General features: G+C 39.2%; 1 protein-coding gene across 7 annotated transcripts in view; it reads right to left on the minus strand.

The window, feature by feature from the left end:
• ppfia2 (PTPRF interacting protein alpha 2) overlaps positions 1-26,667 on the minus strand; it is a 107,047-nt gene that overhangs the window by 44,072 nt on the left and 36,308 nt on the right. For all 7 annotated transcript variants that reach the window (XR_015852006.1, XR_015852007.1, XM_088347413.1 and 4 more), the window contains exons 3-8: positions 4,726-4,827; positions 4,494-4,658; positions 4,358-4,432; positions 1,784-1,894; positions 832-1,053; positions 27-173 (exon numbers count right to left, since the gene is read on the minus strand). Coding sequence is in view for 5 of the 7 variants with exons in the window: in XM_088347413.1 (XP_088203539.1) it covers positions 27-173; positions 832-1,053; positions 1,784-1,894; positions 4,358-4,432; positions 4,494-4,658; positions 4,726-4,827 (822 nt within the window). In the remaining 2 variants the exon portion in view is untranslated. The remainder of the gene's footprint in view (positions 1-26; positions 174-831; positions 1,054-1,783; positions 1,895-4,357; positions 4,433-4,493; positions 4,659-4,725; positions 4,828-26,667) is intronic.

The following is a 26,667-nucleotide window of genomic DNA, read 5'->3' on the forward strand; positions in this document are numbered from 1 at the left end:
CGGGCGTGGTAAGGGGCCGCACTAACCTGTCTGAGGAAAGCCTCCTTATTGGCCAGCTCGTTCTCCAGCTTGTCATTGATGTCATGCACCGAGGTTGACTCGCGTTGGGCGCTCAAATAGCGCTTTTCCAGCGTCACGATGCGCTCCTCCATGTCTTCCTTCTGACACATGGCCTGCAAAATTTCAATGAAAACAATGACAATAAAAAATTAAAGCATTATTTTCAGTCTCAAGGTGTAAAAGAAAATAAAGAAAAAAAATACAAATTGCAATTGTAAACAAATGATTTTTTTTTAGATTTAAATTGTCCAACATTAGTGGTAGATTTGCTTTATTTTATGGTGCAACTGAAAACGAATGATACAAGGCACAAGGAATGTTACAAAATATGGAGAGGTGAAGTGACCAAATTGCAACATTTTGTTTTATTCTATAATATTTTTACCAAGCCTATGATGTTTTTAGTTTCTTGAGATACCTTAAGCAACACAATGGCAGACAATTATGTCAGCTCTGTCTTGGTGAGCCTCGTCTTGTAAAATAAATTCAATTAACATTACGTTTTAATAAATATAGTATTTTTTTACAGTGCAAGGTGCTTAATAATACACAATTTCTCTTTTAGGTGCCTAACTCCAAACTAACTAGTTAAAACAGCTTCAACTATAAAGTTAGGGTTTAAAGATTCACCATCACCATTGATAGCTCTACTATTTTAAAAGAACGTGAGAAACTTCCCAAAAAAGGGACAAAAGAAACAAAGGCTGAATTTTACATTTACATCAGGAAAGAAATGCCAATCTAAGTCCTCCCTCAAGTGTTTTTTGGTACCTCTTTAATGTCTCGCTGGTATTTGTTGTTCATCTCCTCGGATTTGATGAGGTCTTTGCGCGCCGTCTCCAGTTCCTGCTCCACTTCAGAGACCCGCGACGACAGTGACGACATGCGCTCCTTCATCTGCGCCAGCTCATAGTTTTGCTTCTCAAGTAGGTCCTGCAGCTCCACCACTTGGCCAGCCTCGCGGGCCGACTCTAGCGCACCGTTGGACAGGCGCTAGGGAAAGGAAAAGGATAATTACTTTGGTGGGGAGGCGGGAACAGAGAGGTATGGACAAAGGGGCAGGAGACTGAGAGGGGATGAACAAAAGGTGGGGGCCGAGAGACGGGGACTGAGGACCTAAAGGTAGGAGCCGAGAGGCGGGGAGGACAGATAGGTGGGGACCAAGGTGCATGGTCAAAGAGGTGGGAAACAAGAGACATGGTCCGAGAGGCAAGGACAGAGAGGTGGGGACCGAGAGGCATGGCCCGAAAAGCAGGGACCGAGAGACGGGGACAAAGAGGTAGGGATGAAGAAGCGGACTGAGAGGCAGGAAATAACAGGTAGGGACCGAAAGGCGAGGACCAAGAGGCAGGGACTGGGAGGGATGAACCAATAGAGGCGGGGACCCAAGAGGCGGGACCCGAAAGGCGGGGACCAAAAGGCAGGGATCAACAGGTGGGAACCGAGAGGTGGGGACAGAGAGGCAGGAAGCAAGCAGCGGGGATCAAGAGTCGTGAACCGAGAGGCAGGAAGCAAGAGGTGGGGACTGAGGGGCAGGGGTCGAGTGTAAGGACCCAATAGGCGGGCACTAAGAGGCAGGAACCAAAAGGCGGGGACTGAGAGGCAGGGAGCAAACAGCGGGGATCAAGAGTCGTGGACCCACAGGCAGGAAGCAAGACGCGGGGGACTGAGGGGCAGGGGGTCGGGCAGGGGCCCGGCCATCGTCATGGCGGTGACAGTGTACCTTGCTGTGGACCTTCTGCTGGACTTCGCCGCCTTCCAAAATGTCGTCAGATGTGTCACCAGATGCCACTTTCCTCTGGATATGAGCATTCTGCTCGCGTAAGGCTACGATCTGCAGACAGGGGGCGAATAAGAGTGTGATTCAGGTGTTTGAATCGCAGCCCTAAGACCGCTTGCAAATGCAAGGATACAGTCCAGAACACCACCATTCTCCAGAGAGCGCCAGCGATTGATGGTCTAGATCAGTGGTCTGCAGCCTTTTCTCCACCACAAACATTCTTAACAGTTTACAATGAATAAGATATTTACAGTACATACTGTATATGCATTATTTGTTACCATACTTAATAGATTAATATAAAAGTTTTACATTTTTTGCAGCAGTTTTTGTTGTCCATATAGCTAATTCCATTTTTGGGTTTGCCAACACCTGCATTAATTGACTAGGGCTCAAAATCACTGCAATAACCATTCGATTTTATCATCACACTATCTTTACTCTCGGTACCATATGAGGTCGCTGGTTCGCGCCTCGGCCGAGACATACCTAATTGGTATAATGGCGGCGCCCTCTGTTGGCTGCGGCTGCATCGACTCGCTACAACGGGTCAGGTGTATCGACATTTCGTTCTGTGTACATTGTTACAAAGAATGACAATACAAAGGAAATTATTATTATTATTATATTGTTTTGCCTTTCTTATCTCAAAGTCGGAATTGATTAGTCAATTGTTGTGCAATGTCTTTTTGGCCGAACACATTCGCATAACACGCCATTACAACGTTGAAAAGTGAAAAAATGCTAAAAAAGTTCTAAAATTATGTTTTATAGCTAGATGTATTGAGTTTACATTGAAAAACAGTGCACAGTAAAATGCAGTCTTCTCCCCCCACCATCTCTTCATGAAATCTAATGAAGGCATAATTAGGCCAGGGCCATTGTTCCCGTCAGAGATACAGATGGAAGATCAAAAGCAGATCTTGACATAAATGAAACTACCCACGTCATAGAAGTAGCACAGACGATTTCGGTCAGGTCTCTTTCCTATTTTGGAGGATTCCCTTTACACTTTTTCTCCACCCCAAAATGAAAATCTCTCATGTTTTAAATGGCATTGCCTTCTGGGAGCTGGTAAGGTGTGGACGCTTTTATTATTCTGAAAGAAGAGTTCGGGCCCGGCAGGTCGTCTGTCGGCTTGGCTGATAGGCATGGCGCTAACCAGTCCACTCTAAGGTATTTTCTGGTTAGTATTTTTTTCTAAAATCACTGGTTGAACTTTGTTAAAGCAAAAATTGAAAGATCATTACATTGTCCCTAATGTCTATTCTAATTTGTTTTAAAGTCAAATTTTTGCTAATGTAGCCACTAGTCCCATTAGCAAAGATTTGGGGGGCTGGCTTCTCTTAAGCCACTAGCATCCCTTTAGTAGATCCACCCAACGATCCATCCAATTTCTGCGTCGCTTACCCTAACTAGGGTCGCCAGGGGGGCTTGAGCACATCCTAGCTAGTTTTGAGCAGTGGGCAGGGACACCCTGAACTGGTTACCAGCCAGTCGCAGGGCACACAGAGACAGACAAGTCATTCACTCAATCAACCTGACGTGCATGTCTTTGTAATGTGGGAGGAAACCGGAGTACGTGGTGGAAACCCAAACGAGCACAGGGAGAACATGCAAATTATACACGGGAAGGCTGCGGTAGCTGGAATTAAACCCAGGACCTCAGCACCGTCGGGCTGCGTGTCGACCACTCAATTGCCGCCTCTAATAGCTCATAGTCTAAGAAAATTAAAAGGTAATTAGATTGTCATTGGAGCCTTTTCTGTTTCTTTTTTAGCACATATTTTGACTAACACAGTTGCTAGTCACATTTGCAAATAGCTGCACAAACAGTTGGAAACAACAATATAACTGTCAGAACCTAAATGCAAACCCCAGAAATCAGGATGACTGGATAAAGGTGATGTCAAAAAACTAAGGTGGAAAATGAAAGTGGGAAACAAAATTACCCGACACCAGGTGGTGCTATCTAAAATGTACTTAGGAAGGGTCAGGCTAATTAGGGACATGAGTGAGGTGATTAGACACACCTGTCCCGATTACCAACTGATTATGCATCCTCTGGTGGAGTCACGCCAGACCCTAACAACGTTGGTGGCTAGTTTTACTTTAGCCACCAGGATCACTTGAGTAGATAGTTATCTGAAAAAAGTTCTATGCTGATCAGATAATTTCTGGGGCTTATTCTGCTCTGGCTTTGATTTAGCTAATATTTTTGCTAACATAACACCGTCGCATTAGCAAATAGCATTAGCAAGTCGCAAAACTTTACGATGCAGTGACATAAAAAAAAAATCGTCAAATAGTCTGGAGCAGGGGTGTCAAACAGGTGGCCCACAGGCCGGATCAGGCGCGCTAAGTGATTGATTGATTCCAATATACCAAAAATTTCCAGAATCTGAGCTAACGTCCAGGAAAAGACTGTGGCCACGGTGACTGAGACCCTTTCTGTACTGGATGTTGCGCTCAGTTTCTTGGAGCTGGAGGTTTAAGGAAATCCTAAGAAAATCTTACCTCCTGATTGGCAGCTGTAAGGTCCTCCTCCAAGGCCGACACCCTCTCCAGCGACACACGCAGTCGCTCTCGCACCTGCAATGGCAAAACGACGTGAATCATTGGATCAGACAGATCTGAATAAAAAGAGTGGCACCTTCTCGTCAAGGGCTTTGTGGTGTTCGAATAAGGACTTGAGGGCCTTGAGGACCTCCACCTCGCTGGAGACCCCTGACGGAGACTGGGCTTGCCTTTTGACCACCGTCATGCGTAGCGAGCGCTCGTGTCGGGAAACCAGACATTCCAGATGCTCCAACAACAGCTGTGAAAAGCACAACCAGACGTTCTAAGCGACATAATTGGGGGTGAGAAAAAAAAACAGATCTCACCCTGGTGTTGTTCCTCTCTGCCTTCAGCTCCGAGATCTCCTCCTCCTTCTCCAGCAACTGCTCCCGGCAGGCGTTGAGTTCCTTTGTTAGGGCCGCAAACTCCTGAAAAGAGATTAAAAAAGGAATGACCCCAAATTTAGCCCAAAATGGACCAAAACCTGACCCGCGTTTCTGTGTTGTTGTGTACATTGACACACAATTTTTGTAATTGTTTCATATAACTGTGTACGGGGCTGCATGATTTTGGGGGAAAGAAACTAATTCTAATACAGATAAGTATGTGATTATTGATTTTCAAAAGAAAATGTACATTTTCTGTGCCAGTTTTTGCTTAACAATTGGATTCATAACCTACCAGGTAATACACTCTTCCCTGAATATAGTAAAACATTTGTGGGGAAAAACATACTCTTGGCATCATGTCATAAACATATTTTATGAGCAATACATTGAATAGGACTTTTTTTAAAGATTTGGAAGAATAACAACCCATGGTGTCATTTTTTATCTCACTTGCATCCCAAGGTTAATACTAGTGACATGCTTTAACCCGTTAGCGTTCTGACAGCCTACTGTCAGGCCTTTCTACTGTTGAGAAGCAAGTCAAGTCATGTATATTTGTATAGTCCTTACTCACAGAATCTCAAAGGGCTGCACAGATCAAAGACTATTGCAAACTACAGACTATTATGACCCCATCCCATCATTTAAAACCTACATGAGGGCAAATAATACACAGATTTTATCAACATAAAATATACGTTATTCATAGAAAAGAAGTGTGTTTTAAGCTTAGATTTAAACAATTCCACTGAGGTTGCATATCGAATCTCAGGGGAAAGAGCAAAGACAGGTCTGTATGATGTCATCAGTCACTGGTCATTTTGGAGTCTCTAAATGGCCACTTTTGGAAACACCTCAACATACTATTAAAAATGTGTAAAGTACTTCTTTTTAGTTCTTCAGATTGTGATCAACTTTGACCTTGGACCAGGTAAGGCTTAATGCTATTGTCCAAGCTGTTTTCAGCCAAGATGCCCATGCCACACTCATCTGCAGGCAGGCATCCATCCATCCATCCATTATATGCACCGCTTATTCTTAGTGGGGTCGCAGGGATGCTGGAACCCATCCCAGCCATCCTCGGGCAGTGGGCAGGGGACACCCTGAACTGGTCGCCAGCCAGTCGCAGGGCACACAGGGACAGACAATTCGCTTGCTCATTCACACCTAGGGATAATTTGGACCGGCCAATTAACCTAACATGCATGTTTTTGGAATGTGAGAGGAAACCGGAGTGCCCTGAGGAAACCCACACGAGCACGGGGAGATCATGCAAACTCCACACAGGAGGTTTGATCTCATGGCCTCAGAACTGTGCTGCACACGCGCTAACCACTGTGCCGCTGTGCTGCCCCATCTACAGGCATATATTGTAAAAATAAAAATAAAATCAGGCGAGAAAGAAAACCTTCCATTGTGTATACCAACTTAGATTACTCAATGTTTGTAGCACATGCAATGGTTATTTTAGTTCGGGACAAAAGATCAGAGTTTTACCTTTCAAAAGAGACCAAAACCAAAGGATATTTTGGCCAAGTTTTTTTCCATTCGTTAAAAAACAAAATACCACTGTTTTGTGGACTTCTTTTGTGAATCTTACTGGTCTATATTTTGCGTAGATCGCTTGAATCCAAATTCCTTTTTTTTCCTTTTATTTAAACTGGATATTTTTCAGACATATAATGCCATTTTGCAGGTGAAAAAAATGGGCTTTTGGGATGTAAAAGGTGACATTTTTGTTCATTTCATAACATAGTCCTTAATATTGAATATGAAAATAAGAGCATTTTAAATTACATGAATCTAGATTAATGCAAGAATTATAATGAAATGACTAGATCAGGGGTCACCAACCTATGTTGTTACTATATTATTACCAGGTTGTAATTAGTAGAAGTCGACCACTAAAACATCATGTCAGTTAAAAATCAAACTTACTAGAAATAAGCAATCGTCCATTGCTAGTGAGCTATTTTTAGAACTTGTCCGCAGGCTAGTCATGGCCCACGGGCACCACGTTGGAGACCCTTGATTTAGATTAAACATTAGATTTGATGCAGAGCATAAAAAATTGCCTCAAATTGGGTTGAAAACCATATTGGTGGATTTTTCCAGTCATAAATCAGGTTATGTATGAGCCATAGTGCAAGACACAAAGAAGAAAACCATCAAAAACATATCTAATTTGACAAAAAATATTAAAAACATCTCATGTGTTAAGAGATTGAATCAAAATGCCAGCTCGCTTATAGATTTCCTTTCAAGCCCGTTAGCAAAAAGTCAAGCCCTAAGTGACTTCAATTATGGTGCTAGAATGGGTAAAAGGTAACCCAATTTTGGTCCAGGTAGAACCGGTACAGAACTTTGGTTGGTTTGCCCAATCTCTGTTTATCATAAATTACCCTCAAAATTGAGTAATTTCTTTCCAAACAAACCAAAAGCAGGGATTGTTTTTCATCAAGCAAACCTGTCCAAAAAATGCTGCGTGGAATGCAATCAATTTATTTTAAACCGGCGGTGGTGAGTCCCCATTTGAAGAAGAGCAAATAAAACTCAAGTATTTTTAATAATTAACCTTTATGGTCCAATCTACCATTTTTAAACGAACTTTACTAACATTTGGTTTTATTTAGCTGAATTATTTCTTAGAAGAAAAGAACATTTTAGAGACTGCCTTTTTAAGAGTTTTAATGATATCTCAAAGGGCTGCACAGATCAAAGACTATTGCAAACTACAGACTATTATGACCCCATCCCATCATTTAAAACCTACATGAGGGCAAATAATACACAGATTTTATCAACATAAAATATACGTTATTCATAGAAAAGAAGTGTGTTTTAAGCTTAGATTTAAACAATTCCACTGAGGTTGCATATCGAATCTCAGGGGAAAGAGCAAAGACAGGTCTGTATGATGTCATCAGTCACTGGTCATTTTGGAGTCTCTAAATGGCCACTTTTGGAAACACCTCAACATACTATTAAAAATGTGTAAAGTACTTCTTTTTAGTTCTTCAGATTGTGATCAACTTTGACCTTGGACCAGGTAAGGCTTAATGCTATTGTCCAAGCTGTTTTCAGCCAAGATGCCCATGCCACACTCATCTGCAGGCAGGCATCCATCCATCCATCCATTATATGCACCGCTTATTCTTAGTGGGGTCGCAGGGATGCTGGAACCCATCCCAGCCATCCTCGGGCAGTGGGCAGGGGACACCCTGAACTGGTCGCCAGCCAGTCGCAGGGCACACAGGGACAGACAATTCGCTTGCTCATTCACACCTAGGGATAATTTGGACCGGCCAATTAACCTAACATGCATGTTTTTGGAATGTGAGAGGAAACCGGAGTGCCCTGAGGAAACCCACACGAGCACGGGGAGATCATGCAAACTCCACACAGGAGGTTTGATCTCATGGCCTCAGAACTGTGCTGCACACGCGCTAACCACTGTGCCGCTGTGCTGCCCCATCTACAGGCATATATTGTAAAAATAAAAATAAAATCAGGCGAGAAAGAAAACCTTCCATTGTGTATACCAACTTAGATTACTCAATGTTTGTAGCACATGCAATGGTTATTTTAGTTCGGGACAAAAGATCAGAGTTTTACCTTTCAAAAGAGACCAAAACCAAAGGATATTTTGGCCAAGTTTTTTTCCATTCGTTAAAAAACAAAATACCACTGTTTTGTGGACTTCTTTTGTGAATCTTACTGGTCTATATTTTGCGTAGATCGCTTGAATCCAAATTCCTTTTTTTTCCTTTTATTTAAACTGGATATTTTTCAGACATATAATGCCATTTTGCAGGTGAAAAAAATGGGCTTTTGGGATGTAAAAGGTGACATTTTTGTTCATTTCATAACATAGTCCTTAATATTGAATATGAAAATAAGAGCATTTTAAATTACATGAATCTAGATTAATGCAAGAATTATAATGAAATGACTAGATCAGGGGTCACCAACCTATGTTGTTACTATATTATTACCAGGTTGTAATTAGTAGAAGTCGACCACTAAAACATCATGTCAGTTAAAAATCAAACTTACTAGAAATAAGCAATCGTCCATTGCTAGTGAGCTATTTTTAGAACTTGTCCGCAGGCTAGTCATGGCCCACGGGCACCACGTTGGAGACCCTTGATTTAGATTAAACATTAGATTTGATGCAGAGCATAAAAAATTGCCTCAAATTGGGTTGAAAACCATATTGGTGGATTTTTCCAGTCATAAATCAGGTTATGTATGAGCCATAGTGCAAGACACAAAGAAGAAAACCATCAAAAACATATCTAATTTGACAAAAAATATTAAAAACATCTCATGTGTTAAGAGATTGAATCAAAATGCCAGCTCGCTTATAGATTTCCTTTCAAGCCCGTTAGCAAAAAGTCAAGCCCTAAGTGACTTCAATTATGGTGCTAGAATGGGTAAAAGGTAACCCAATTTTGGTCCAGGTAGAACCGGTACAGAACTTTGGTTGGTTTGCCCAATCTCTGTTTATCATAAATTACCCTCAAAATTGAGTAATTTCTTTCCAAACAAACCAAAAGCAGGGATTGTTTTTCATCAAGCAAACCTGTCCAAAAAATGCTGCGTGGAATGCAATCAATTTATTTTAAACCGGCGGTGGTGAGTCCCCATTTGAAGAAGAGCAAATAAAACTCAAGTATTTTTAATAATTAACCTTTATGGTCCAATCTACCATTTTTAAACGAACTTTACTAACATTTGGTTTTATTTAGCTGAATTATTTCTTAGAAGAAAAGAACATTTTAGAGACTGCCTTTTTAAGAGTTTTAATGATATCTCAAAGGGCTGCACAGATCAAAGACTATTGCAAACTACAGACTATTATGACCCCATCCCATCATTTAAAACCTACATGAGGGCAAATAATACACAGATTTTATCAACATAAAATATACGTTATTCATAGAAAAGAAGTGTGTTTTAAGCTTAGATTTAAACAATTCCACTGAGGTTGCATATCGAATCTCAGGGGAAAGAGCAAAGACAGGTCTGTATGATGTCATCAGTCACTGGTCATTTTGGAGTCTCTAAATGGCCACTTTTGGAAACACCTCAACATACTATTAAAAATGTGTAAAGTACTTCTTTTTAGTTCTTCAGATTGTGATCAACTTTGACCTTGGACCAGGTAAGGCTTAATGCTATTGTCCAAGCTGTTTTCAGCCAAGATGCCCATGCCACACTCATCTGCAGGCAGGCATCCATCCATCCATCCATTATATGCACCGCTTATTCTTAGTGGGGTCGCAGGGATGCTGGAACCCATCCCAGCCATCCTCGGGCAGTGGGCAGGGGACACCCTGAACTGGTCGCCAGCCAGTCGCAGGGCACACAGGGACAGACAATTCGCTTGCTCATTCACACCTAGGGATAATTTGGACCGGCCAATTAACCTAACATGCATGTTTTTGGAATGTGAGAGGAAACCGGAGTGCCCTGAGGAAACCCACACGAGCACGGGGAGATCATGCAAACTCCACACAGGAGGTTTGATCTCATGGCCTCAGAACTGTGCTGCACACGCGCTAACCACTGTGCCGCTGTGCTGCCCCATCTACAGGCATATATTGTAAAAATAAAAATAAAATCAGGCGAGAAAGAAAACCTTCCATTGTGTATACCAACTTAGATTACTCAATGTTTGTAGCACATGCAATGGTTATTTTAGTTCGGGACAAAAGATCAGAGTTTTACCTTTCAAAAGAGACCAAAACCAAAGGATATTTTGGCCAAGTTTTTTTCCATTCGTTAAAAAACAAAATACCACTGTTTTGTGGACTTCTTTTGTGAATCTTACTGGTCTATATTTTGCGTAGATCGCTTGAATCCAAATTCCTTTTTTTTCCTTTTATTTAAACTGGATATTTTTCAGACATATAATGCAATTTTGCAGGTGAAAAAAATGGGCTTTTGGGATGTAAAAGGTGACATTTTTGTTCATTTCATAACATAGTCCTTAATATTGAATATGAAAATAAGTGCATTTTAAATTACATGAATCTAGATTAATGCAAGAATTATAATGAAATGACTAGATCAGGGGTCACCAACCTATGTTGTTACTATATTATTACCAGGTTGTAATTAGTAGAAGTCGACCACTAAAACATCATGTCAGTTAAAAATCAAACTTACTAGAAATAAGCAATCGTCCATTGCTAGTGAGCTATTTTTAGAACTTGTCCGCAGGCTAGTCATGGCCCACGGGCACCACGTTGGAGACCCTTGATTTAGATTAAACATTAGATTTGATGCAGAGCATAAAAAATTGCCTCAAATTGGGTTGAAAACCATATTGGTGGATTTTTCCAGTCATAAATCAGGTTATGTATGAGCCATAGTGCAAGACACAAAGAAGAAAACCATCAAAAACATATCTAATTTGACAAAAAATATTAAAAACATCTCATGTGTTAAGAGATTGAATCAAAATGCCAGCTCGCTTATAGATTTCCTTTCAAGCCCGTTAGCAAAAAGTCAAGCCCTAAGTGACTTCAATTATGGTGCTAGAATGGGTAAAAGGTAACCCAATTTTGGTCCAGGTAGAACCGGTACAGAACTTTGGTTGGTTTGCCCAATCTCTGTTTATCATAAATTACCCACAAAATTGAGTAATTTCTTTCCAAACAAACCAAAAGCAGGGATTGTTTTTCATCAAGCAAACCTGTCCAAAAAATGCTGCGTGGAATGCAATCAATTTATTTTAAACCGGCGGTGGTGAGTCCCCATTTGAAGAAGAGCAAATAAAACTCAAGTATTTTTAATAATTAACCTTTATGGTCCAATCTACCATTTTTAAACGAACTTTACTAACATTTGGTTTTATTTAGCTGAATTATTTCTTAGAAGAAAAGAACATTTTAGAGACTGCCTTTTTAAGAGTTTTAATGATATCTCAAAGGGCTGCACAGATCAAAGACTATTGCAAACTACAGACTATTATGACCCCATCCCATCATTTAAAACCTACATGAGGGCAAATAATACACAGATTTTATCAACATAAAATATACGTTATTCATAGAAAAGAAGTGTGTTTTAAGCTTAGATTTAAACAATTCCACTGAGGTTGCATATCGAATCTCAGGGGAAAGAGCAAAGACAGGTCTGTATGATGTCATCAGTCACTGGTCATTTTGGAGTCTCTAAATGGCCACTTTTGGAAACACCTCAACATACTATTAAAAATGTGTAAAGTACTTCTTTTTAGTTCTTCAGATTGTGATCAACTTTGACCTTGGACCAGGTAAGGCTTAATGCTATTGTCCAAGCTGTTTTCAGCCAAGATGCCCATGCCACACTCATCTGCAGGCAGGCATCCATCCATCCATCCATTATATGCACCGCTTATTCTTAGTGGGGTCGCAGGGATGCTGGAACCCATCCCAGCCATCCTCGGGCAGTGGGCAGGGGACACCCTGAACTGGTCGCCAGCCAGTCGCAGGGCACACAGGGACAGACAATTCGCTTGCTCATTCACACCTAGGGATAATTTGGACCGGCCAATTAACCTAACATGCATGTTTTTGGAATGTGAGAGGAAACCGGAGTGCCCTGAGGAAACCCACACGAGCACGGGGAGATCATGCAAACTCCACACAGGAGGTTTGATCTCATGGCCTCAGAACTGTGCTGCACACGCGCTAACCACTGTGCCGCTGTGCTGCCCCATCTACAGGCATATATTGTAAAAATAAAAATAAAATCAGGCGAGAAAGAAAACCTTCCATTGTGTATACCAACTTAGATTACTCAATGTTTGTAGCACATGCAATGGTTATTTTAGTTCGGGACAAAAGATCAGAGTTTTACCTTTCAAAAGAGACCAAAACCAAAGGATATTTTGGCCAAGTTTTTTTCCATTCGTTAAAAAACAAAATACCACTGTTTTGTGGACTTCTTTTGTGAATCTTACTGGTCTATATTTTGCGTAGATCGCTTGAATCCAAATTCCTTTTTTTTCCTTTTATTTAAACTGGATATTTTTCAGACATATAATGCCATTTTGCAGGTGAAAAAAATGGGCTTTTGGGATGTAAAAGGTGACATTTTTGTTCATTTCATAACATAGTCCTTAATATTGAATATGAAAATAAGTGCATTTTAAATTACATGAATCTAGATTAATGCAAGAATTATAATGAAATGACTAGATCAGGGGTCACCAACCTATGTTGTTACTATATTATTACCAGGTTGTAATTAGTAGAAGTCGACCACTAAAACATCATGTCAGTTAAAAATCAAACTTACTAGAAATAAGCAATCGTCCATTGCTAGTGAGCTATTTTTAGAACTTGTCCGCAGGCTAGTCATGGCCCACGGGCACCACGTTGGAGACCCTTGATTTAGATTAAACATTAGATTTGATGCAGAGCATAAAAAATTGCCTCAAATTGGGTTGAAAACCATATTGGTGGATTTTTCCAGTCATAAATCAGGTTATGTATGAGCCATAGTGCAAGACACAAAGAAGAAAACCATCAAAAACATATCTAATTTGACAAAAAATATTAAAAACATCTCATGTGTTAAGAGATTGAATCAAAATGCCAGCTCGCTTATAGATTTCCTTTCAAGCCCGTTAGCAAAAAGTCAAGCCCTAAGTGACTTCAATTATGGTGCTAGAATGGGTAAAAGGTAACCCAATTTTGGTCCAGGTAGAACCGGTACAGAACTTTGGTTGGTTTGCCCAATCTCTGTTTATCATAAATTACCCTCAAAATTGAGTAATTTCTTTCCAAACAAACCAAAAGCAGGGATTGTTTTTCATCAAGCAAACCTGTCCAAAAAATGCTGCGTGGAATGCAATCAATTTATTTTAAACCGGCGGTGGTGAGTCCCCATTTGAAGAAGAGCAAATAAAACTCAAGTATTTTTAATAATTAACCTTTATGGTCCAATCTACCATTTTTAAACGAACTTTACTAACATTTGGTTTTATTTAGCTGAATTATTTCTTAGAAGAAAAGAACATTTTAGAGACTGCCTTTTTAAGAGTTTTAATGATATCAGGAATAGCATGGACTTTAGTGAACTTATAATTCTGGTGCTACTAGATCTCAGTGTTGCACTTGACACATTAGATCACCGCATATTATTAACTAGACTCAGAAACCTGGAGGGCATCTCCTGTATGGTTTTGAACTAGAATTTGTTTCTTTCTCACAGACCAACATTTCTTAGTAGGTATGGAAGTCATGAAACTAATGCGGCGTTCCCCAAGGTTCAATTTTAGGCCCGGTACTTTTCAACATGTATATGCTAAGGGATGTCATCGGGAGACACAGAGTCAATTTCCATAGTTATGCTGACGATACCAGCTGTACATTGTAGTGTTCCTGATGACATAAAGCCTATGGATACCCCTTTAAATGTATTTTTGATATCAAGTCATGGAAGGCAGAGAACTTCCTACAGCTTAAAAAGGACAAAACAGAGGTCTTAGTCGTTTTTTTTTTTACATAACAAATCTATACCAAAATTGGGTTTATAATCTCAAAAATATAGCCAGAGTCCGCCCATTTGTCTCTTTGGCAAAGACGGAAGTGATGATGCATGCTTTTATATCTTCTCGTTTGGACAGAGGTGGGTAGAGTAGCCAAAAATTTTACTCAAGTAAAAGTATGGTTACTTCAGAATAATATTACTCAAGTAGAAGTAAAACTAGTCATCCAAATACTTACTTGAGTTAAAGTAAAAAAGTATTTGGTGAACATTTTACTAAAGTGCAGTACTGAGTAACTCTAGCAATGTTGTAGTTAAACAAATTTTAAACAACCAATCAGATTATCAAATTATCAAAGTCCGTTTAATCAACACAAAATAGATTTAATTTAAACGTAGATTAAGATAATCATTGCAAATTCAAGTACTTTAGTAAACAATGAAATAAAAATAATATAAATAAAATAAATAAATTAAGCACATGTAGCACCAAGTAGTAGCTCATATATGCACTGCGCATACAACACAGTAAAACAGCCTTCCTTCATACATATTTAGGGTAAAAATCATTTTTAAAACAGTAAGCTTGAATCAAAGACGCTAGATGGTTGAGGATAATAATAATACATTTTTCTTCAAAGCAGCTTTCAGGACACCCAAGTTCGCTGTTAACTGAATATCAAACAACAATAAAACAAGCAAGTAATAAATACCAAATAAAAACAAAGCAAGGTTAAAATTAGAATTCAGGAAACTGACTTCTACATGTTTCCTCAAATTTGATGTTGAATTCTTGAATGCAGAAATATCCGTTTGTTTAGGCAAACAAAGGAGACATTGCATATCGTAGCTGGTGTTTTGCACACTTTTCAAGGGAAACATGCTTTTGATGTGAGGCCAGGGGTGCTCCTCATCTTCTGTGTTTTCATAGTCTGTATTGCTAACGTCTGGTTCTAAAAATAAACCGGATCCTTGTTGTCTAATGTAGCAGAGTAAAAGTACCTTATTTCTTAAATCGCTTCATTGGTAGAGTGTGGTTTATTGGCTGAAATCCTGAGGCCGTTTGCTGCCATCCCTATCAGTGTGGATAACCTTCCTTACGGTCCCTTACATGGTTATTCTGTGTCTTGTCATAATTACATTTTATTTATACGACTGTTTATTTTGTTTTTACTGTATTTTAACCATTTTGTGTGTTTGTTATACGTCTTTCGGGTTATTTGGCCGGAATATAGCTGATCTTTTATTGCCTTATTCTACACTGAATGTATTATACAGCACTAATAATGGCTTTGATAGTTTTACCAATAAATTGGATTTGATTTGACTTGATTGGTTATGACACCTAAAAGAGTGTGTTTCAAGCAGTGTGCTGTGAGACCTTATCTACTATGCCGTGGGGAATTGTCTAATTTCTGATATATTTGCAAAAAAGCATGCCATTGTATAGTATTTGATTTCTCCCAGTCATTAGCCAAGTAACTGTTGAACGTTTATCTATATCAATAGGTGGTAGCCAATAGCTATGTTTTCATTTTATATATGAATCATATGTTCATGGGGTCGTACAAGAAAATATTTAATTAATTATTTTATTTGAAATAAAAATGATAAGTTTTAACTTTAGTAGACACTCAAAATAACAAGAAAGACATCAATGGATTTTGAACTTGCAAGGTGAACAGGGAGAGAAGACCTAAAATAAGGAAGTCCAACCTGCTCGAAAGGCCTTCTACAGAGCCCTTTCTCTGTGCGAACGTTTAAGTTTTCACAGAAAAATAAGAAAGATACATCAAGTATTTTAAAAACCTTGCATGTGATTTTGCTGAGTAATTTTATTTTTCTATATTATAAAAAAATAGAGAAAGAAAAAGATAGTAGTTAAAAAATCCTCTGGCTAATACTTTATTATTGTATTGAGTATTTTTTATTTGTTTATGTTTGCATTGTTTTTTGTCATGTTTCTAAAACAAAACAAAATGAATAACAACCTGAGCCACGGTAACCAAAAAAATATGAGAAAGAAAACAATACCGTCATTTTAAGCAATATGAAAATTTAAGATAAAAGGAAAAAAAAACACTAGTACAATTGACAATCAAGCTTTAAAAGCAAAACCTAAAACTGGTGCCCGGATAAGATTTTTCACAATTTCCGACTGGACGGTGTGCCTCAAGTTTGTTTGCAATGCACCTGTTGGAATGGCCACTAACCTGGTTCAGCACTCACTCACACCCCAACCCCCACCAGGGCCACAAGTTGGAAGGTCAGCTACAGCAGTCAACACAATGTAGCGTCACGAGACCTGACTCTACTGATAGCTGGTATTTGAAGAAAGGTCAAAATCAGGAAGGTGGCCTATTCTGCTTTGCACTAGTAATAGTCAAAATCTGGAAGAGTAGAAACCTTTATTTATTTATTTTTTAAATACTCTATCATACATTAAAACAAAAAACAACTATTTACATACAGGCTAAAGCATTTGTTTAACTTTAAATAACTTCTGTACAATCAAATTGAAATTTTAAGAATAATCTTGCTGCTAGAATGTACTATTGATTTTTAAACCATCCACTTGTTTTACTTTAGATGAATTCTTTCGCCATTATGTGGACTTATTGTAAAACAAATTGTGGCTTAAAATGTTTGTATCTTCCTTTAGCACAGTGCTTCTCAATTATTTTCTGTCATGTCCCCTCTAGGAAGAAGAAAACCTCTCAATGTCAAAAATATTCATGTATTAAACAGAATAGAGGACAAATAATGACCAATTGTTTCCTAGGGTTCGAACTCTGATGCACGTTGTTTTGAAACCATTATTCATGACAATAAGGACAGTCAAAATTAACCTAAGAAATCTTTAATAACTGTGTTAAGTGAGATATTTGTTGACATGATGCTCAAGCATTATTATTATTATTATTATTGTTGTTGTTATTGTTGTTATTATTGGTATTATTACTTTGATTATTGTTGTTATCAATAATAATAATAATAATTCTATTAATATTAATAATATTATTACTATTACAGTATTATTCTTACCTAGTTTCTATAAAATCATCAAACATTCTACTGTAAAATAAAATGCATTGAAAAATAACCCTTTGTCTTGACATAATGTTTGACGGCTTTGATAATTTTGTCGTGGTTCCCACTTAAAAAACTAAATCTCAACATTTTGCTTTCCTGGCTCTTAAGTCAAAAGAGTTGCTGACCGCGGTGCTGCCTTAAAGCAATGAAGTGACACACAAAATCCTAAACAATTGCAATATCCAATAATTTTCCTAACCGATTATCCTCATTACAGTCCTGATAGTGCTGGGGCCCATCCCAGCTATTTTTGGACATTAGGCGGGAGACACACAGGACTGATAGCCAGCCAATAACTGGACAGAAAACCAGAATGCCCGGGAAAACCCACAATGTCACTGCAAGAACATACAAACTCCATACAGGAAAGCCTGGAGCTGGAATCAAACCCAGGATCTCTGAGGCAGACATGCTAACCAGTCCGCCACAATGCTACAATATAATCAAATGAAACAACAAACAACGATCTTAGTTTTTTCTCAAGTCGCCAGTTCTCTTCTGGGTGGAAACGGTTATCAACGGCATTGCCAGGAAAGCCTTCTGAAAGTGCACAGGGTTTGTCATCAGCACGTCAAGGCCTGCCAAGCTTGCCTCAAACCTCCCGCTTGGTCGGTTGGTCGGGCGCTGACCCAAATAGAATGGGGCGGTGCTGACCCCAGAATATTGACTGGTTCAAATAGTTGAGTTCATTTTGTTGTGAGAAAATATTGGGTGTATGATTTGAGGTGCGTTTGATACACTCGTGTGCAAATGCCAATCACAGCTCTGCGGATATCCCGTTGGGAATCCGAGCCTACAAAAACTACTATTTATAGCCTTCGCCCCCCTCGCCAACCCCCACCCCTCCATCATTTCATTCACACTTTTGCTGGTTTCCCCTGTGACAAATAATAATAATTAAAATGTGAAAATTCATGCAAATTCCCCTTATTGGCCGTGCGAAAGATTGACTTCCTTACGACAATGCATCTGGGAAAACAAAAACAGCATTGCTTGTCCACATTCAGACATGCCCATCACCATGGCAACCAGAGCTCTGTTACTATAGCGAAGCATGTCATTGATATATGACTCATGTCAAAAATTTGAGTTCAAAAAGTTGCCTGTTTGAGAAAACCTTTCTGGTGTTAATGAATTCTCTGTTGGTTCTAAAAATAAACCGGATCCTTGACGAAGAAAAATGTTCTAGCATGTCGGTTTGTGTTGGGAATAGCATGAGAGACACAGGATCCCAAGTATATCCTCACAACCGTCTGTCAATTCTTTCCATGTTTCGGAAGACTAGAGCTAGGGAAATCAGTGTTACCTTTTACTGATGAGACCTGTAAATCAGAAGAGGCCTCAAATGCATCTCTGTTAGGTTGCATGACTGCGAGTGCACACCTGTGTGCTCCTCGTCTTCAATAATGCACAGAATCTTTTAAAATAACAGACCCTATAGTCTCTTATCTGAATTATTTAAACCACAACTTGAAGCAGCACGCCATGCTAGGTGTGCTTTACAACTAGGGCTGCAACTAACGATAGTAGTTGCAGTTGTTAATATTTGATAGTAGTTAATGGTATAGTAGTGACTGACTATTGAATCAATTAGTCGAATAATCAGATATTTTTTTTCTAAAATTTAGTATTATATTCATCTTTCCATCCATCAATTTTCTGCACTGCTTATCCTCAGTAGGGTTGCGGGGGTGCTGGAGTCCACCCCAGGTATCTTCGGGCAGTGGGCAGGGGACACCCTAAACTGGGTGCCAGCCAGTCGCAGGGCACACAGAAACAGACACCTCACTCATTAATTCGCACCTAGGGACAATTTGGACCGACCAATTAACCTGATATGCATGTTTTTGGAATGTAGGAGGAAATCGGAGTGCACGGACGAAACCCACGCAAGCCCAGGAAGAACATGCAGATTCTGCACAGGAAGGTTGGTAGCTGGATTTATTCCCATGACGTCAGAACTGTGCTGTGGATGCGCCGCCGTGCTGCCCTGAAAATTGATCTTTTGACAAATAATAAGAACAAATGGTACAATGTAAGATAAACTCTCTATTGAATATACTGCAGATTCAAACAAAAATTAAGAAAACAATTGGGCCCAGTACTCGGTCAGTAGAAACATAGATCCATGAATAAACAAGAACATAAACAATAATTTAAAATCAACGAAATATTTTTTATCCATAAAAACCAAGAGCAGGCTCATTAGAAGCAGTGAAAAGTAAATATTATGTGCATTTTGTAAAGTACATTCAGTGGTCAACTGCAAGGTCAGTGATAAAAAAAACTTTACTCATGTCACGGTCGCCGTGGCGACCAGTCTGCCGCGCCCCCGAACTCAAGCTGTAGCAGACCAGCAATCAGCTGATCTGCTACTTAAGGCTGGGTTGTGGGTTTGGCGGGCGCTGGCTCATTACACTTTCCCCGGTCTGTTATGCCTTGTCCTGTTTTAGTTTTAAAAATTTTCCGTCTGTTATGCCCTGTGCTGTTGAGTTCGTGCCGGAGGAACTCTGTACCGTTCTGTTCTGAGTGCAAGAATGTTTTTGTTTGTCTTGTCCCTGAGTTTTGGACAACTTTTATTTTGTTAAATAAAACTTATGGATCGTCACGCAATTGAGTTCTCCCTTCCTGCCTCCTGCCTCCGTTCTGGTCCGTTCAACCCTTCCATTCCGTAACTACTCAACAGACATCAAACGATTTATCAGCTGACAACTGTCATTTTTAATGTTTTAACATCTGCCGTTTGTTCTTTGAACTGCATCCATTTAATTTTAAGTATGTTTATCAGGCACAACCTGACATAATGCTTAAGCTTTCTTTTATAGTGAAATATAAAATGTACAATGTACAATGCATGTCATCGTAAGAGTATTGGCTTGAGCGTTACTTGAATCGTACTGAGGCAAGTTCAACTGTCCAACGTGCTTTCTCTTTAATGCCATGATACCTACGTAAGGTTTAAACTTTTTATTAACCATATTCAGGCTAAAATGCTCCAAAACTTTTTGTTACGTCATGTTGATGCCATCATTGCTGTATTCTACCACTCAAGACAGTTGCATAAACAACTCTCAGCAAAGATTATAATCATGTAAAACACCTCACCTGGAAAAGGGTATTTAGTGACAATAGTCAACAGTGGAATTCATTTTCGACTAACCGTATTATCGTTTTACGCGACATTGCCGACTAATCGTTGCAGCTCTATCAACAATGCTACATTAGGAAAACTTAAGTTAGGTGCCTTATATCCTGGGTAAAACACAGGGCAATTTAGTTCCCTCTCCTCCTGGCATTCACCCATGGGTGCGGCCCAGGCTGACAGTCTGCGAGTAACTGTCTGTCGCCACGGCAACTAAGGGTGGAAGCGCAGGTCCCTCCCACTTTTCTCAGGGTTGTGAGCATGGGGTCAGATAAAATCAAATTGTCAGCCAGGCCCACTCAGAAAAATAAGCAAGAGCGGGCGAGATGCTCGGAATTGATAACAATATGTACGAAAACCTATGATGAATTATTCAAACATGAGGGAGGTGGCGGGTGTGTGCGTGGGGTGCTCGGGGGGAAGGGCTTATGACGTTTTGGGGACTTTATCCATTTTTATCTTGCTATGCACGTCTTTGGCCGCTTCATGCTTCATTGTAACCTCGGCTGACTTGGAGACGTGACCTGAGGAAGTTAATTAAATCCATTGCAGAATGCTAGAGCCATACATCCATGTTACAGCCTCCCGTTTGAGGGACATTTTACTTTCTCAGCCACGCCGCCTCTTAATCGACTTGGGCTATTGATTTCTCACTGTCATCTTTCCAATCCTCGCAAAAAGTGGCCACTCGCAGGTCCTCCTCGAGGCCCAGAAAACACTCGTGGTGCTTGAACAATAAGATGGAGGCAATATCAAGCACAGGCTGTGTAATTGAACATAGCCGGGGTTTTATGAGCCTTGCATTATTCACAGGGGCGGCAGCGCTGTGCTAAAAACACAGAAATGACACAGTAGAGGAGCAACAGCAGGGACTGACGGCCATCGCCCAACACACTGTTGGGTGATCCAGCCATGAGAATCTCTCAGAAGAGAAAGATGCAGAGAGGCTAGGGTTTACTGCAAAGCAGGAGAGTTAATAACAGAGAAGACCAGACCTCCCCCGGCGATCTCTACCGTGGCCATAAAATCTAAGAGTCACAGAGGAGTGACGCTTATTTCCCAGTTCAGCACCACGGACAGCGAAGACTTGAGGTCCACCCAGGTTATTTCAACCTTTTGTCAGCCGAATCAAACTTTTTTTTCAGTGTAAAATATAAAGTTAAATGATCAGCTACAGTTTGTTTCTTTTAAAGTAAAACTGTAAAATGTTTTTTTTAAAAAGACATAATAAAAAGGCTAGATATTGACCATCAAATATTGTTTTTACAAAAGGTCTCTGATAGTTTATCAGGGTTTTTTGGGTGGCTGTAATAAAAATTAAATTATGAGCTTCAGTTTCTTTTGATTTAACTGAAATTGTGTGGAGGGAACAAATATTAATAATAATAATAATAATAATAATAATAATTCATTCTCCTCAGAAGGGTCGCGGGGGTGCTGGAGCCCATCCCAGCTATCTTCGGGCAGTGGGCAGGGGACACCCTAAACTGGTTGCCAGTCAGTCGCAGAATAATAATGATAATAATAATAATACAAAAGGCAAAAAGTTGACGATGTAAATTGGTTTTACTAATTGAAGAATCTTTGATTTTTTTGTGAGGGCTGCAAGAAAAAAATACTATTCACTGTAGTTTTTTTAACTACAATTGTGGGGAATAAATAATGTAAGAAATAGGCTATAAGTTAACCATGCAAATTTGTTTATACAGATGGGTCCTCGATAATTTATGGGTTTCTGTGGCAGCAGGGCAGAGAAAACATTTTTGAAAAGCATTTTTGTTGTCATTTGTAATTAACTTTGTTTTAACAATTTTTCAACTTGACTAGATTTCTTTAATAGGAGAAATAATGGTCAAAACACAAATTTGTGAACTGGTGAAATATTTGTCAAAGTGAATAATCTGTTCATATATTAGTTTGTCAGGGACAGTGTAATTATATATGATAACAAGTTCAAGCAAGGTTTCCACCTGGTGATATAAAGTTCAACAAAAGTTCATGTCATTGAAACCTTTCTTTTGTAATTAGACTCATTGCATTTAAAAAAAAAACACATTTATCAATTTAAAATAATAATTGAGTGTAATCTCAGAATTTCCTCATGACCATTTGTTTTCTACTAAAATAATAATTGCTCTGCATTCTGATTGGCTAAACAGTGCCTTTGCTGATTAGTAATTGACGGTACAGTAGTTATTTGTAAATTAGATAAGAAGAAAAAACCTTTATAGTGTAATTTTTTACGTCAAACCAAAGGCGCAAGTTTGATCTTTGGTTTAAGTGTATAATAGAGCATTTGATTATCTGATAATTGTTTGAAAAAAAAAAAACTTGACTGGTTCTTTTTGAAACATAACCCTCGCAATTTGTATTATCATGTATGGGAAAAACAAAAGTACAGTTGTGAGAGGAGAGTGAACCTCTCCAATAGACATCTCTTTGGAGCTCAGTCTTGTATGTAGCTAATTGAAAACATCGAGGACATTTATGACACAAAGGACCTGGCTGGCTGAGGGGACTCGCATTCGAAAGCTCCCTCATCTTTATAATCGCGGCGGAATCCATCAAAGTGGGTCAAATTGCATTGCCCATCTGCCCCACACGCATTTTAAATGCTGATTAAAAAAAGGAAAAAAATAGGGCAAACGCTTCCTTCAGCGCGCACAGTCAAGAGGCCAGCGTGGGCCATCACACGTGTGTCGTCACGCAAACGCACAGAAAGGTCAAACGCTGTGTTCGATGTCTTGAGCATCAATCGTGAAAGCCTACATTTGCATGGAGATCTCTTTGTCGCCATCAAAACGGCTACGCTAACGCCCATGGCACGTAGATGTTATGCTTGATGGACAGCTGTCGGGGATTTTGTATGCCAAAATTCTCTCTGTGTATAAAATTGAATTGACTTGTCTTTATTGTCATTGATTTCAACGTTGTGAAACATTGTATGCAACGGAATCAATTGCTGTATGTCTGTTCTTTCTCTGAAGACCGGTATGATGCTTTAGACCGAAAAACAACAGTGACCAGACTTGACTTAAACTGTATTAAAGACGTGCTCTTTATATAATAGACCAAACCCAAAGGTAATTGGTGACGTCAGGCTCTGCTCATGTAAAATAAGCTTTGGATGATTAATGATTATAGGAATAAAGAATTGTTTTGCATGCATAAAATTTCATCTTCGAGCCATGTACTCATGAATAAGCCATATAGACCCCTGGTCTAGACTATAAACATTCTTGAAACTCAAAGTAAACAAGCAAACACTTAATAAGTAGCTTTCTTAGATTACCCAAAGATCTTGATATGTGATCTTTTATCCGTCTGTGAATCGTAAATATGACATTTGAAGTAGTCAAGCTTTACAATGAACTTGGGCGCAGGACGTTTGGCCAGGGGTTAAAATGGTCCAGGCCAGGGCATAATCATTCTTGATATTGAAATGAACAATATAATCACTCTTGACAATAAACAAGACTCTGCAGTGTTTAAAAGGTTTGGGAATATTAAGCCTTATTTGTGTCCAGAAACACATGCTTTTTCCTTATCAACTTCAATATCAATCAACATGTTACGCAAAAAAACTTCAGTTCCCTTATGGATAGAAGCTACCTTGGCGTGTCTATTCTTATGTGTCAATGTTAACCGTTATCCAGATAATTTAAGGCTAGCATATAAGGTAATCAAGTATACGCTAATATGATTAGCAAGTGAGGAGCCGAACTTGATGTGGCGTGTGTTAGCAGTTAAAGAGAATTCTGTTACAAATTGGTCGGCACGGCGGCTGAGTGGCTAGCGCATAGGATCAAATCCAGCTACCAGCCTTCCTGTGCGGGGTTTGCAAAGTTCTCCCCGGGCTTGCGTGGGTTTTCCTCCGGGCACTCCGGTTTCCTTCCATACCAAAAACATGCACGTCAGGTTAATTAGCCGGTCTAAATTGTCCCTAGGTGTGAATAAGCGAGTGAGTGGGTTGTCTCCCTCTGTGTGCCCTGCGACTGGCTCGCAACCAGTTCAGGGTGTCCCCTGCCCACTGTCCAAAGACAGCTGGGATGGGCTCCAGCACCCCGCGACCCTACTGAGGATAAGCAGTGCAGATAATGGATTGCTATTACAAATTGGTAGAGATTATGACCATATTCATCTGGCAGGGTACCCCACACCCACTTTTTCCTCAAGCTGTATACAAACACATTGCCGTTAAATAAGGAATCTTGTGCAGCTGCTTCTCCAAGGCACTGTCTCCTCATGTTGGAGTTCAAGCTCAACCTTTACGCCTCATCCAGGAACTATCCGGTGAAGAATGGATTCCCTTATCGAAAACAACTTTCCATGCAAGGCATTTTTCTTTAACCGTGAGGGGATAACTGTTTTACCACGGACATTTAGAGTCGCACATTGACATATTTTACCAAAATAAAAGCATGAGGCAATAAAAGGAAGGACTCGATCAAACAAATCAGCATTTGGACCAAAATTTCACACAGTTTTTTCTTTGATATTCTAATGAAAATTGAAACTCGAGCAAGTCCAACTACGCACAAAAAAGCCAATTGTGTGGACGGGTTTAATGAGTGGCCATTGTTACTATTGACCAGAAATGGGTAGTTTTTGATAAAAGCCCCAAACTAAAAGGTTGACTAAGCAAAAGCTAGCATCAGAGGTGGGTAATGAGTTACATTTATTCTGGTACATTTATTTGAGTAAGTTTTGGGACATTTTATACTTTTAGAAGTATTTTTAAATCACTATACTTTATACTTTTACTTGTGTAGATTTGTGAAGAAGAGACTGTACTCCTACTCCACTACATTAGGCTACATTGAACCCATTAGTCAAATCCCCTCCACATAAGTACGCTTCTGTCTGTCTCTGCCAAGGCGCATTTATTTGGTCAAAGACTTTGTTTCTTCTATTTAGATTTAACTATTGACCCAAACAACCATCGTGTGACACTTGTGGGCAGGGTAAAGAACGTTTTCATTTTTATTGTACTGTATGGGCAGTGTATATACATGTAGCTGTAGCCTCACAAATAGGTATATCTTTTTGTCCACAGAGGGTTGTCCCAAACAAACTGTCTGAGTACACAAAATTACAATTACACACACTTGTATTGTTGTACAACCTGTTCAGGGTGTCCCCTGCCCAATGCCCGAGGATAGCTGAGATGGGGTCCAGAACCCCCGCGGCCCTACTGAGGACAAACGGTGCAGATAATGGATGTATGTATGTATTGTTCTATTGCTGACTGGATGGACTTTAATTATTACTTAATTATTATTAACTATATATCTGATTGAATGATTGGTCAAAAAAAAATTAGAAAATCAATAATAAGGCATTGCTACAGTTCATCCGTAGTTTTTTCACCAAGTACTTTTTTTTACTTATACTCAAGCAAAAATTTGAAGGACTACTTTTTACTTCTACTTGAGTCACATTATTCTGAAGTAACAATATTTTAAATTGAGTAAAATTTTTGACTACTCCCTCCACCTCTGCTCTTGACTGGTCAGATACCATCTATCGGAGAAAGACAGCACGTATAGAGATTTTGGTCCCAAGAAAGCTAGCGATAAGGTAAAGTAAAAGTGGAAAACAGTGACAACAGCGATCGAGTTATGAAAATACATTTTTGCGAAAAAGAGAATGGTGCTCGAGTGTCGGTTATTAAACTTCTGTTCAGAGGTATATACTGTATTATATATTTTTATCTTTTTTATATTTACCGGTACCCTCTGTCATCTACACATTTAAATGATCTATGTTGTTTAGGTACAACTTTCGTAATTAACTTGAGTCACAATAGTTCTTTAAGTAGATGTTTTGTTGATATAATGGTTAATTTGGAATGCGCGGGAATGTATGAAAATAAATACCTTTACTGTACTTCGAATGGAATAAAATATTTTAGTATTGAAATAATTGAGTGTTTAAACAACCATCCCAAATTATAACCAAAATTTTAGCATCTTTATTGTCATTGATATAAACGTTGTGAAACATTGCATGCAACGAGATTCGTCATGGCACACATCGTTATTACATGTTATATATGTTTATATATATATATATATATATATATATATATATATATATATATATATATATATATATATATATATATATAGTATCTCTTGAGCACAACTAGTGCAAAT

This window comes from Urocampus carinirostris, chromosome 11 (assembly GCF_059441175.1).
Source record: "Urocampus carinirostris isolate Australia breed hairy pipefish chromosome 11, RoL_Ucar_1.0, whole genome shotgun sequence".
In the NCBI taxonomy this organism is placed as follows: Eukaryota; Metazoa; Chordata; class Actinopteri; order Syngnathiformes; family Syngnathidae; genus Urocampus; species Urocampus carinirostris.